This window comes from Penicillium nucicola (assembly GCF_028828085.1).
Source record: "Penicillium nucicola strain IBT 29836 chromosome Unknown utg000005l, whole genome shotgun sequence".
Lineage (NCBI taxonomy): Eukaryota > Fungi > Ascomycota > Eurotiomycetes > Eurotiales > Aspergillaceae > Penicillium > Penicillium nucicola.
Genome location: NW_026643129.1, coordinates 2402280 through 2414667, shown reverse-complemented (window position 1 = coordinate 2414667; position 12388 = coordinate 2402280). Strand labels below are relative to the sequence as shown.

Here is a 12388-nt window from a genome sequence, read left to right as displayed (position 1 = left end):
GGCAGAATTTATATGATCGTGATTAGATTGTGACATTGTAGAATCTAGTAAAAATAGTAGATGGTATGGATATATAAAATTTAATTAGAAGTAGAATGGTGGATATCAGTATGATTATGGGTTCCCCTGAATGTCACCGTACGCTAGTCTGTTTATGGATTAATGTGATAACACTGGTTAGAAATGTGAGCAATCCGATATTGTAAGACATTAAGGCACTGTAGTGATAGTATACAACTGCTTAATACAGGGTATCATATACTCAGAAAGGATAGGACCTGAATCTGTATTAACTTGGTACTAATATAATTCCTTAGTATTCTACTTGGATTGTGGTCAGAAATATATTTGAGTTGGGTGGTTGTAAGTATAGTCGGAAGGCTAGACATTCTACAGTCGGAAATAGCAGTCTTGAATAAAACCACTCAAATTTGAATACGGCGATTGCAAAACTTGCAGAGTTAGAATTAAGATTGTTGTGATTTCCATGCAGCCTTCAGAAAGTAAAAATAGTATGTGAGTGATAGGAGGAGAGTTCTGAATAACAGTGTCCGTTTTCCTGAATAACAGTGTACGCTAGTCGGTTTTCAGCCTAGCTCCCGCTCTCTTAACTATGGAGGGGTTCAGAATTACACTGTAGTTCAACGTAGAATAGTTATAGGGAGGCGTTTAGCGCGATAGGCTCGTAATAGGAGGAATAGGAGGGTTTTTCGAGAGCTTTATAGTGTAACTAACTAGCGGCGGAGATACTAGTATCGTGTTATATAATATATCCGAAGACTTTATAATCTTAATATATTAAGTCGCTAGGGAATAGCCCGCGTTATAGGTAACGCCGGCTAGAACGGGCTTAATAACGTCGATTAAGTAGTATCTCTAGTAGAAATAAAAGGGGCGATATATTTAGGTAGTAAGCTAATAGGTAGAATTTAGTAGGGCCCGAGAGAAAGGGAGTCGGATAGGAAAAAGAAGACAAAGTGCGTCGATAAAGCTACGAAGAGGACGAGCGGTGTTTTATAGATAGAGGTGAAGGTTAGGGGAGGGTAAAAGCGGCTAGAGGTAGCACTAAACCCGAACGGGGACGCAGACGATGGCACCAAACCTAAAATGGCAAGGGGATGGCGGAGACAGCCAGGCGGTCGAAGGCGGCAGGACGGCGGTGCAATAGGAGCCGTTTCTGGCCCCCCGCTTGCCGTCGTGCGGAATACGCTTTATGCTTTAGTGCTGTACCGATCCCTAGTAATAAAGTCAGACATAGAGAGCAATGATCCCAATGTTGCGAGTCGAAATAAAAAAGAAAATTCTCTCCCGCCATCTATTGCCGGAATTTCTTTCCAAGTCGCGCGTGTAACCCCTTCGTGACAATTTGCTAGACTGTAAAGTATGCTGAGAGCTGAATGCCCTCTGCGATCACGCTCGTCCGCAGTGTTCACGCTACTACCGACAGCAAACCCTCTGCTTCTAAGTGGGCCCCGGCCGGAGGTCCAAGAGCAAGGCAGAATCCTGGACTTGGTTGAAGCAGACCTGAAATGAACTTATATGGTTGATGAAGATGACGGAGATAGAAAAGGGAAGTAGTGTGAGCTTGGATCAGCAACCTATTTCAATCCCCGGAATGTTCTGTGTGAGAATGAATATATGCATGTAGCCGGACCGACAGGACATCACAGCCTACGTTGAGCCGTGAAATAAAGGTTGTTTCAACAGTAACTCCATACGACTGAGCGTCGTTTCAGACATAGGCCGCATTTTCGAGAGCCGCGCACTTAGCACTGCTATCAACAGCTTACCGCACGTAATAGTATATGATTTAGGCGGGTTTTCTACTACCTGCAGCTCATTTTCTGTATTGCCATTATCAGGCGTACTGCTAAGTTCTTGCTTGAACTGGATAAAGGGCCTGCATAACCATTCCGATACTAGTTCGGCTTCAACAGGCTAATTGGATTTTGATTGATTGATTGAGCTTTCCCGTCGTTCTTTGGATATGTCAAGGTTGCATGTCGGAAAACAATCATTTCATACGTTACTATTAGTAATGAACGAGTATTATAAGATTCACCATGGGTAAAACTACCGTGTAATCCATCAATTGTTCGCAGACTCAAGTATAAATTGATGAAAGGCCAACCCTAAGACAGCTTTCTAACAGCAAAGGTACCACAGTACAGCTACTTAAAGCTTGCGGAGCCTACAGACACTGCGAGTAGTAGTCGTTTTGCTTCTGACAGGTGTAAGGGCTGGCACAGGATGTGGCCCCATTCCATCCAACTCCACCACACTGAGAATAATGCTGGGCCGTCGCCGTGGATGTTGTAGTTGCGGTTGTAGTCTTAGTAGTTGCAGTTGTCACCTTGGTTGTTGCTGTACTCGTGATAGTGGTAGCGGTTGTAGTTGTAGTCCCGCTAGTTGAGCCAGGCAAGTACTTCTTTAGAATGTTCATGTAATAGACGTAGCCAGTTCCGGATGGAGGCTCAAAGCTGTAGATATAATCGCCCCACCAAGGTCCAGCAGCCCACCACGCTGCGCCGAGCCAAACGTCACTGTTGGCTTGCAGGTAGTCAAGCATTCCAGTTACGGCACTTTGACACACAGTATTAGCTCCTCCAGCAAACTCTCCAAGGAAAGCTCTTTTGCCATTGTCTTTGAGCCATTGCGTCGCGGCAACAACACGCTCTTGGCCAATAGTTGAGCTAACGCACGTTGCCGATGTACCAGAGCCGTCAGAATCGAGATATTGGTGCATCTCATAGACAATTCGATTCTCCGGGTCTGTCAGGTTCTTCATGTTGTCATTGACGGTAGTCCACGTCCATGCACCACTCCAGGAGTTACCTTCCACAAATATATATTGTGAAGTTGCCCCAGCTGCTCGAATAGCGTTGATTGCAGCCTGGTTGAGCTGTAGGACAAGAGTTTGATCCTCCGAGTTAAATTCATTGTCTATAAGCTTAGCAGAGTCGGCAAATATGCGAAAGGGGTGACTTACTTGTATCGAAAATGACTTTCTCATTGGATGCGAATTCCTTTGCTAAAGTGGTCCAAAATGCCGCGAAATCATTTGTGGATGAAATGATAGAACCATAACTATTCTAATTCAGTTTTCTGAAGTTTGAATATTCAAGATTCATGGGAACTTACTAGCGCCCAAAGTTGTGTGGATCAATAATAGCATAAGCCCCAGTAGAGGTGATATAGTTAACGGTCTGTTGTTTCAAATCAGCATTGAAGAAAAATCTGCCTTGTAGATCATGAAAATCCACATACACTTTTCAGATCGGAAAGATATGTTGCATCCATACTAGAGGTCAATGTTCCAGGAACCAATCTTTCCATAGCAAAAGCTACGCGAAAGATGTTCATTCCAGCATTGCGAAGAGTCTGGATTGCTGATGTAGATGGCCAGATGTAATCTGTGCCCAGCACTCCTGGAAGATTCTGGTTTCCAAACTCTGCGCCGGACTCATTGGACCCAAACCCTTCAAAACGTTCAATCAATTTGTGGATCTGAAAATAACTATAGTACTCATTACTCACAGACGAAAGATGAAGCTCTTTTAGCGAGAGACTTGCCAGGTGCTGCGATCACCAGGCCAACTATATTGAATGTGACAAGCAGAGATGTGAACCGCATTTTGTTCAGATCGAGTTCTTGGTTCACAAATTGGAAAGATTCGCCAACTCCAACGAGTTTATATAAATTTTTGAAAATATCGACGAGAAATTCAAATCGAGTGCATAAATTGTTGCTCTAGAAGGCTAGCCAATCGTCTGATGTGATCAGGTCAAGAGAAACCCCGTAGAGGGAACGATACATCAAGCATGGTCTTCATGACTCCGTGCCCGCGGCCTATTCGGACCGTCTGCCGTAGGCAATCTCAATTCACGGTGTTCCAATAGCCACAAAATGAATGGCTCAAATAAGAAAGAAAAAAAGGGAAAGGCGAACGCCAATTTAGGCACGGCATCTGAGGTCCCTGGTCGCTTAAGAATCGGAGATTAATTATGTAGAAAGGAGAGCGCCACTCTAGGCACCGGCTTGACCCGTGCGTATGTGCAGAAATCACACTGAGTAGACAACCACGATTGCTGACTTACAGTAGCAAATGAACGGTGGATTTTCAGAACAGCCACACCTAAGCGGTTTACATTAGAATGGAAAAACACGAAATGATGTGCGTAAACTTTCAGAATTTGGAATTTGGATTCAAGGGTTAATTTAGCTTCCGCATTTATCTTATGACCTACAGAGTCCTACGCTCTATACCTCTGCTATAACCTTGCGAAGTTCGATACAAGTCTACCCCTGTAAACAGTCATGCAACTCATATCCCCGAAAACGTATACCCCCAGTAGACTAAACGGTCACGCGCCGACTCTGCATGAAACTAATGCCCGTGTACGTCAGTGGAGCTCGGAGAACAGGGGTCATTCTTGCTGTGCAGAAAGGTCAAGCGACGTGGCTTGGCTAGTCGGGATATTCTCCGCATGGCGGCTTTGAATCCTTTCTTCAGTGTCAATTAGGGCAGCGCCACAGGCGCATGTTGCTTCAAGGGTCCTTTGCAATTCTTGGCAGAAGGCGCCTGAGTAAATGTTAGTTGCATTAACTTAGCACTGAGCACTACAACGAGGTCGGTAATTTAGGCAATGAATATTATTGAGATTCTAATTGGAACTTTTCTACTTCTGTATGTCCTGCAATTGTCAAAATAGAGGTGATGGTCAAAAGTTTCATTGCAAGCTATTCGAAAACAGTCTTCGGCACAGGTTTGATGGAAGTAAACGCGTATTCAATTCACTACTGCAACTGAAATAATATGACCAATGACATAAATGAGCAATCTAACCAAGAACGTAGCATGATCATTCCACCGCGTGTTCTGTTATGTTCCTCTTTCCTTTCCCTTTCCATCCTGCCATCAAAGTTGTTAGAAATCGTCTACAGGCACTGAGAGTAGAAATCGTTCTGCTTCTGACAGGTGTAGGGACTGGCACAAGTAGTCGTGCCGGTGAATCCACTTCCACCACACTGGGCATAGTGAGCAGCCCCAGTGGTGCTTGATCCTGCCGAGGTAGTTGTGCTGGTAGTCTTGGTGGTGGTACTGGTGGTCTTAGAGGTGGTGCTGGTGCTGGTAGTCTTCGAGGTGGTGGTAGTTCCCGAGCCAGAGCTTCCGGAGCTGTAGGTTGAACCGATGGGGCCGACCTTGATGTTAGAGTAGATGACATAGGAGTTCGCGTTGTTCGTCTCCACATCAGTGGGTGCACCAGAGGAAATGTCGCAAGAACCACGAGCCGCACCCGGGGTCGTAGACGTGGAAGTAGTTGGGTAGGTACTATCGAGCCAGAGCATGTTGGCCGCGTGGTCATCCCACAGGCTCATCACAAGAACCATGCCATCCGCGAGTCCGGCACCCATGCCTGCAAGGCCTCCGTGCTTGCTAAAGACGTCGGTATCTCCGAAGGCGGTCTTCTGAGCAGAGCAGAAGGAATCGGTGATAGAGTTGCCAGTCACACCACTGACAGTAGACGATGACTGAGTAATCACCTTTCCATTTTGCACGTACAGGCGCTTGATCTCCGACAACGTGCCTGAGGATGTGCCATCGTTAGTGATGAACTGAGTCACCACCGTGAAGGGAGAAGTAGTATCGACAATCTTGCTCGGTCCGTAGAAAGACTGGTTGCCCATTCGGTATGGGTTGAAGTCACACCCATCTGGATCGCAAGTGCCACCATAACGATCACTGCTATAAGTACCACCACAGGCATCACCCTCACATTTGACCTGGGTTGGGGTGTCGCATGGATGAGGCGTGACGGCATTGGAGATTTTGTTGGCTTCCCAAATGTCCATCTCAGCACAGCAAGACCCATAGTTGCCAGTACCAGCGTTAACATCATTGGGAGATGGCACCCAACCTTCCACATTGGCGGCTCCGTCGATGAACTTGAGGTCGCGCGGGCACTGGGAGTCGCAATAACCAGTACCGTACTTGGCACCGGCTTTGTTGGCTGGGTGCTTCGCCATGCCACCATCGGCATCCATGGCCACGAAGTAGAGAGCACCGTTCAGACCACATGGGAGGTTGGATACATCAACGTCAAAGGTGAACTCTTGATTCAACAGCTGAAACATTTCGTAGCTGCTATCATCCTGCATCAAGTAGAGACGAGAGCCAATGTTCTTCTGGGACGCCTGCGTGACGAAGTTCAGTCGCAAAGAACTACCGCTGGTGGTCACACCGTATGTGCCTGAGTAGTCGGCACCCTCCAGGGCGCAATTGGTGGCGCAAGTGACATCGTCAGGGCAAAGTGTAGTATCCCACGTATTGCCGGTGTAGCAGTTGGTGTATCCGCCGGTGTTGTGAAGCCAACGCCAATTCGAGTCAATGACAACTTTGCCAGATTGCGAAGTGCAGCTGCCTCCGCTGGTGCACTTCTGCCAAGTCAAGGACGGGTGAACTTCAGCAGTATTGGTGCCGACCTGCTGCGCCTTTGCAGTGCTTAGCAAGGCAGCGAACAGTAGAGCATTCTTGTATATTTTGAAGGAAATAGCAGAAGCCATGATTGTCCAAGTTGATATTGATTGCGATTGAATCTGGGAAGAACGAGATATGCTTGGGAAATCCAAGTGTGCACCGGATACAGGAGCCTTTTATATTCCATTGATGGCTATATATCATACCAATCTCGTCGAGCGAAGCATATACCACGGCTCTACGGTCCGGACGACCGTACGATGAGAGATTGCCAAATTTCCTAATGGAGACCTGTTTTGAGCACTCCGGGGACACGGAGGAACTTCCCCAGACCCCGCGAACGAGTGCTGGAGTAGGTTGAACTCATTTCCTGCAGGGGCATCCTCGGCCTCGATACCCCGAAGATGACAGTCAGCAGTATTGGGCACTAGTCGGACCCTAGACAAGTCAGCGCAGAATCACCAGATCAGCCGCCTGATTAGTTCGACACACAGTAGCGGCTAAATAGTCAACCTTCCGGTTTGGGATATGCCAAGGACTGGCTGAGCCTGCAGACAAGATATGGGATTTTAGCACACCCGCATCCGGTATATGTCCCAGATCCGTGACCAGGTAGTCAGTGCCCCGGGTTTCTGTAGGCAGTGAGCATGCCAGTCGGCAATTTGCATGTCGTGCACAGGCTCATGGGGGTGCATTAGCGCAGTCAGGGGTATTAATTTGGCAGGCAGGTTTCAATTTTAAATGCCGAGACCAGTTCTGCCAATTTGCCTCCGCATCACAGGGTAAACGGTGGCATGTGGCTGAAAGTCGCGTAGACTAGCGGCAGAGGGGCGATCAGGTGATGGGATGCAGTTGTCTCCCTGCACCGAAGTGGAATTCTGTCAGACATTCCAGTCCAAAGGAGCGTCAGACCAGAGCCATGAGAATGAACATGACGTTCAAGTTGAAGACAGCGAAGACGACGACGAAGATGAAGAAGGGGAAGAAATAGAGATGTCGGGTGGACCTCGGGTGCGCCGATCCCCGATGACTCATCCGACAAAAAATGCGATTTCGAGACATTTGCGTGCATTTGGACCTCTTCTCTTCCTGTGGCTCCTCGTCTCTCTCCAACTTTTGCGGATTCAACACCGTCGCACTCCTCAATTCAACATGGCTCCTAGCTTCATCCTTACCCTTTCCGGTCCTGACCGCGCCGGTATCGTCCACGGCGTCACGGCATTTCTAGTGGAGAACAACCTCAACATCATTGACTCGTCGCAATTCGGCGACCCAGTCTCACAGCGTTTCTTCATGCGCACTCAGTTTGCAGCCACCACCGATGAAGTTCCGGACCTCGAGAAGCTGCGCTCTGCATTTGAGCCCACGGCGCAGTCGTTCTCCCTCGACTTCGAAATCAGCCCCACCATGAAAAAGCCCCGCGTGCTGATCATGGTCTCCAAGATCGGCCACTGCTTGAACGATTTGCTCTTCCGTCAGTCGACTGGTCAGTTGAGCATTGAGGTTCCTTTGATCGTGTCCAACCATCCCGATTTCGCTACCCTCGCCGCCACCTACAAAGTTCCCTTCCATCACCTGCCCGTTACTGCGGATACCAAGGCCCAGCAGGAATCTCAGATTCTAGAGCTAGTGCGCGAACACAACATTGATTTGATCGTGCTGGCCCGTTATATGCAGGTGTTGTCTCCTACACTGTGTTCTGCCATGTCGGGACGCATCATCAACATCCACCACAGCTTCCTGCCCTCCTTCAAGGGAGCCAAGCCTTACCACCAGGCCTATGACCGTGGTGTCAAGATTATTGGCGCTACAGCTCACTTTGTCACCAGTGATCTTGATGAAGGCCCCATCATCGAGCAAAATGTCGTTCGGGTCAACCACGGCATGAGCCCTAAGGAACTGACCCATGCCGGCAGTAACGTTGAGAGCAACGTTCTTGCTACTGCAGTGAAATATGTCACTGAGCGTCGTGTGATCTTGAACGGACACAAGACTGTTGTCTTCAACTAGGACAGCAATGACCCATGAGCGAGCGATTTACGATGTTGATTTGGCTATGAATACCCCAAATCGCAGAGCGACTCTTTTGCGATATCTGTATGATCGCGACGATAGACGACTGGGACAGTTACGGCCCACACAGGCATGCTAGACAAAAAAACCCTAGACTCCAAAATAAATAACCCTTTTTTTCCCCTTCCCTCTTAAACAATTCATTTGATGGTCTTGCTGGCTGTCTCATCCTTCACCCTCGTTCTCATTTGCGGGTTCTTTGCAGGAGAAAGAACCAAAAAAAGGCTCGGTCGTAATCCTAGCTGAAGCCATAACCTGATGAAAGCCCTGGAGATCTCAGCTGAGTCCAGCCAAAATGGCTGCCTCGGGAAATGACTGGTTTCTTTCGTCGCGTGACTCGGTTCACATGAGCTCGTAACATCAAAACAGCCTCTTCTCTTCTTCCTCTCTTCTTCCTCTGCTTTCTTGTTCAGCTCTTCTCATCTCATCATGTCCTACTCTGTTGCTCCTCATCTCAAGTACTTCACGGTACCCTTTGCCGACTTTGCAGATGCCCGTCCTGAATTTGACGCGTTCGGGGTGGGAGCCTTCATTTTCTCCCGCGACCGCGTCCTTCTCCTTCAACGTGCATTCACAGACTCTATGCCTGGTTGCTGGGAGGGGCCCGGGGGTGCATCGGAGCCTGAAGAGGATGGAACCCTACTCGATGGAGTTGTACGCGAAGTACTAGAAGAGAGCGGGTTACATGTGACTCGCATCATTGAGCTGGTTGCGGTCGATTGCTGGGAGCACCATCGCCGAAGTGGAGGCAAGATGCGAATTGCGAAATATTCTTTCATTGTCGATGTTCGCGAGACAAGAAACTCACTGGAAGAGCAGCTATCACCGCTGGAGATTCCGGTTCAACTGGCGGACACAGAGCACCAAGCATTTGACTGGGCCTCAGAAGAAGAGGTCCAGCTTTCTGTTGAATCCAAGGGTCGATACCAGTTTCCTCTTTTATCAGTCTCGCAGCAATCCACCAATATTCTCCGCGCTTTTGAACTCAGGCGCTCAAATAGTGAATCAGACCTGGCATAGTCAGCGTCGTTCTCTAGGAGTACTTTTTATGTTCCACTTCATGACAATTTATTGATCTCGATGCTTTCTTTTGTCTTTTCTGTGACGACATTCCAGCTAGATGAAATACTACTTGCTCACATGGGCCGTATCAGCAATATACCAAGCAAGTAGATCTTTGCCCGTATGCAAGAAGACTGTATAAAGTTTGTCGATCGGTTTCACCCTGGGATTACATGTATGTTACAAAGTTATCTGTGAATCAGGGCACTTTCTTTTTCGTGGAGTTACATTAAATAGATCTTATTCATGGCTGATGATATTTGCACGCAAAAGTCTGACCAGATTCTCGACACAAGTTTGTCCAAAACGAAACACCTTTCAAACCCCCCTATAGCTCCACGTTGGATGGTAGATCAAGGCATGCTTTATTCAAAATTTCACCTTGGTTGACCCAGAGCTTGAACCGCCGGCGGATTTTGTCGACCTGGGTTTGATCGCCTCGAGCGGAACTTCGCCAGGGAAAGGCTTTCGGGCCCACACTCTTCGCCTGCAATGCTAGTCAGTAGTGTGATGCAAGAATAAACAGAGTCCGTCGAGACTTACGTCTTATGATATGTGTGGTAATGCGGGTTTTTCATTTCAACGCGCATCTTCGCACAGAAGACGTGGACCTGGTCTTTCGTCCACGGCTCGGGCTCGCCATATTTTGTGAGCAGCCACATACACCAACCCTCTATGCCCGACATCCAGTGTTGAATATTAACCATGCCCGCCTCTTTGAACTTCTGGTCTCGCGGCCATGGGCCGAGAGGCCATTTGTAAACCTTTTCATGGACGTCCACAAATCCCGCTTTCTTGATACTATCACTCATCGTCATGACAATATCACAGGGGCGCCCAGCACGTGCACCGCAAATTTCCATCAGCGGACCCCAGTTAGCCAAGCTGGTATCAGGGGGCAGACTTCCGTCATCGCTGGTGAGAAAGGGACCAGCCTCTACTTGCTCGATCCACCCGCCAGGTGCCATTTTGCTATGATAATGTTAGACACAAGAGATACCACGGCAGGAATGACACTGACTCAAAGCACTGTTGGTAGACTCGATCCCATTCACGCTGGTCAAAAGAACCGAGCATGTTCCGCATATGGATCAGGTCAAATTGCTCGCGCCAGGTCCATTCTTCCAGAACATCGTCCACTTCAATCACACAATTCGGTGGCATCCAAGTGACAGGAGGTGGGAACAGATCCACCCCTCGCACCGTCGCATTAGGAAACATATCAGCGACATCGCTTGGTGGCGTTAGTTTTCGACAATTTTCTGACTGGTTTTGCAACTTACATTGCCCACGTTCCCTTGCCAGTCCCAATATCAAGCACCTGCAAGAACTTCTCTCGGTCTGCTCCAATTGGCGAGCGGAACAAGGGGTTTTCTCGATCTGAGTCCAAAATGAGATCCACCAGATGCCTGTGGTGGTCAGCGAGCGAATTCCATGCCGGAATGCAGGGACATACCCGGCTTCATACGTTTCGAATTGTTGCTCATCAGAGGGGATTCTGCACAGCCATTAGTTCTGGATCCCGATTTCTTTGCTTCCAAGTTCACCGACAGATATTCTTTATTCGAAAGCGACTGATATCTATACACTTTGGTTAGTATAGGAAGCCTCACCGCCCGTGGATACTCACCGCCTTCCGTTGTCTATCAAACCGCGATAAATCGAAGACCCGATCGACGTGGTCTCCCTAATCACGCGTGAGCCCCCTTTTTCTTCCGTTCTCCTTCTCTTTCACTCACGATTGCCAGTCATCGGGACTGTAAGTAGCATCTCGAGCATACAGATCCGGATCTACTGCGATGGCCTCCATAGCGAAAAGCGTTGCAGGGAGAGAAAGGGTCAGGGATCGGGAGTTTCTTTAATACACAAAGATACGAGAGCGTTGACCCTTGGCCCCGCACTCCAACTTTTCCCGCCTGAAATGCGCTGATTGGGCGCGGAAAAGCACAACCCTTCCACGCGGAAGACTATTGTCAATCCGTTACGCACCTGGCCAACCTTACGTCGCTCCACCCTGTCACCTTTTCCTTCACGTAGACCCATGCATATTACCCACATCCTGCACTGGCATGATCCTCGATGTGTCCGTCAGTTTCATCCCCACGGCCGAGCCGTATCTGCATAGAATTGTCATGGGCCTTATGCAATGGCAAACATGGGGACTTCTTCACCCTTCGCTATGCAGGTATCACATTTAGTTATATATTGTCATGATTATCTCGCATTGCAACTATCTCCGGTAAAGACGTCGAGTTTGGCGTTGATTTTGGAACTGCTTCTACCTAATCAGAATTTCAAAAAGGCACATTCTCGATATGGCTTCCCATTTTGGGCTCAATATTTCCAAGTTAAAGTTGTGCCTTTCGATATGCTAGATCTATGTGAGTGCAGAAGGTTTAGTCTATGTAATCGTCGTAGCTCCTACTCGATCCAAAGCCTATTCCTCCATGTTGGCTTATTAGCGTTGCACTAATGTACGTTTCATTCTTGAGGATTTAGAGACTACGAAAAAATTATAAACGGGGGCAATGCTCTGCCTCCCCACTTCTGCCTCCATCTGTAATGCCTGGTGCAATTGGTGTGCCGAGGTTCGGATATGCAGTCCCGGCTCAATAGTAGCCAGTAAACGATGGCAGACAAAAGTACACAGCCTATTTCTAGCAGCGGATCATAAACTTGCGTTCCGTTGATGCAAGTGGCACGAACCCGTAAACATGATCAAACAAAAATACGACTAGTGAGGTTCAAATAGCTGAATAAAGCGACCTGCATAG

General features: G+C 48.0%; 5 protein-coding genes across 5 annotated transcripts; 2 read left to right on the top strand and 3 right to left on the bottom strand.

Annotated features, from left to right (window-relative positions):
- Positions 1-2333: 2333 nt before the first annotated feature.
- On the bottom strand, positions 2334-3634 carry egl2 (putative endoglucanase; the record flags this gene model as incomplete). Its single annotated transcript, XM_057128360.1, has 6 exons — positions 2334-2364; positions 2427-2943; positions 2990-3087; positions 3142-3206; positions 3268-3479; positions 3538-3634. 6 exons carry the CDS (start codon positions 3632-3634, stop codon positions 2334-2336), a joined length of 1020 nt encoding a protein of 339 aa, XP_056984877.1.
- A 1305-nt stretch (positions 3635-4939) lies between these two features.
- Positions 4940-6565, bottom strand: cbhB (putative 1,4-beta-D-glucan-cellobiohydrolyase; the record flags this gene model as incomplete). Its single annotated transcript, XM_057128359.1, has 1 exon — positions 4940-6565. The coding sequence occupies one exon, from the start codon at positions 6563-6565 to the stop codon at positions 4940-4942; it is 1626 nt and encodes a 541-aa protein (XP_056984876.1).
- A 1066-nt stretch (positions 6566-7631) lies between these two features.
- Positions 7632-8489, top strand: N7511_005981 (formyltetrahydrofolate deformylase; the record flags this gene model as incomplete). The annotated part of the gene is made up of 1 exon (XM_057128358.1): positions 7632-8489. One exon carries the CDS (start codon positions 7632-7634, stop codon positions 8487-8489), a length of 858 nt encoding a protein of 285 aa, XP_056984875.1.
- A 492-nt stretch (positions 8490-8981) lies between these two features.
- On the top strand, positions 8982-9572 carry N7511_005980 (NUDIX hydrolase; the record flags this gene model as incomplete). The annotated part of the gene is made up of 1 exon (XM_057128357.1): positions 8982-9572. One exon carries the CDS (start codon positions 8982-8984, stop codon positions 9570-9572), a length of 591 nt encoding a protein of 196 aa, XP_056984874.1.
- Positions 9573-9983: 411 nt separating this feature from the next.
- N7511_005979 (class I SAM-dependent methyltransferase) lies at positions 9984-11424 on the bottom strand (the record flags this gene model as incomplete). The annotated part of the gene is made up of 6 exons (XM_057128356.1): positions 9984-10101; positions 10158-10586; positions 10636-10848; positions 10898-11023; positions 11071-11112; positions 11354-11424. 6 exons carry the CDS (start codon positions 11422-11424, stop codon positions 9984-9986), a joined length of 999 nt encoding a protein of 332 aa, XP_056984873.1.
- Between the last annotated feature and the right edge of the window lie 964 nt (positions 11425-12388).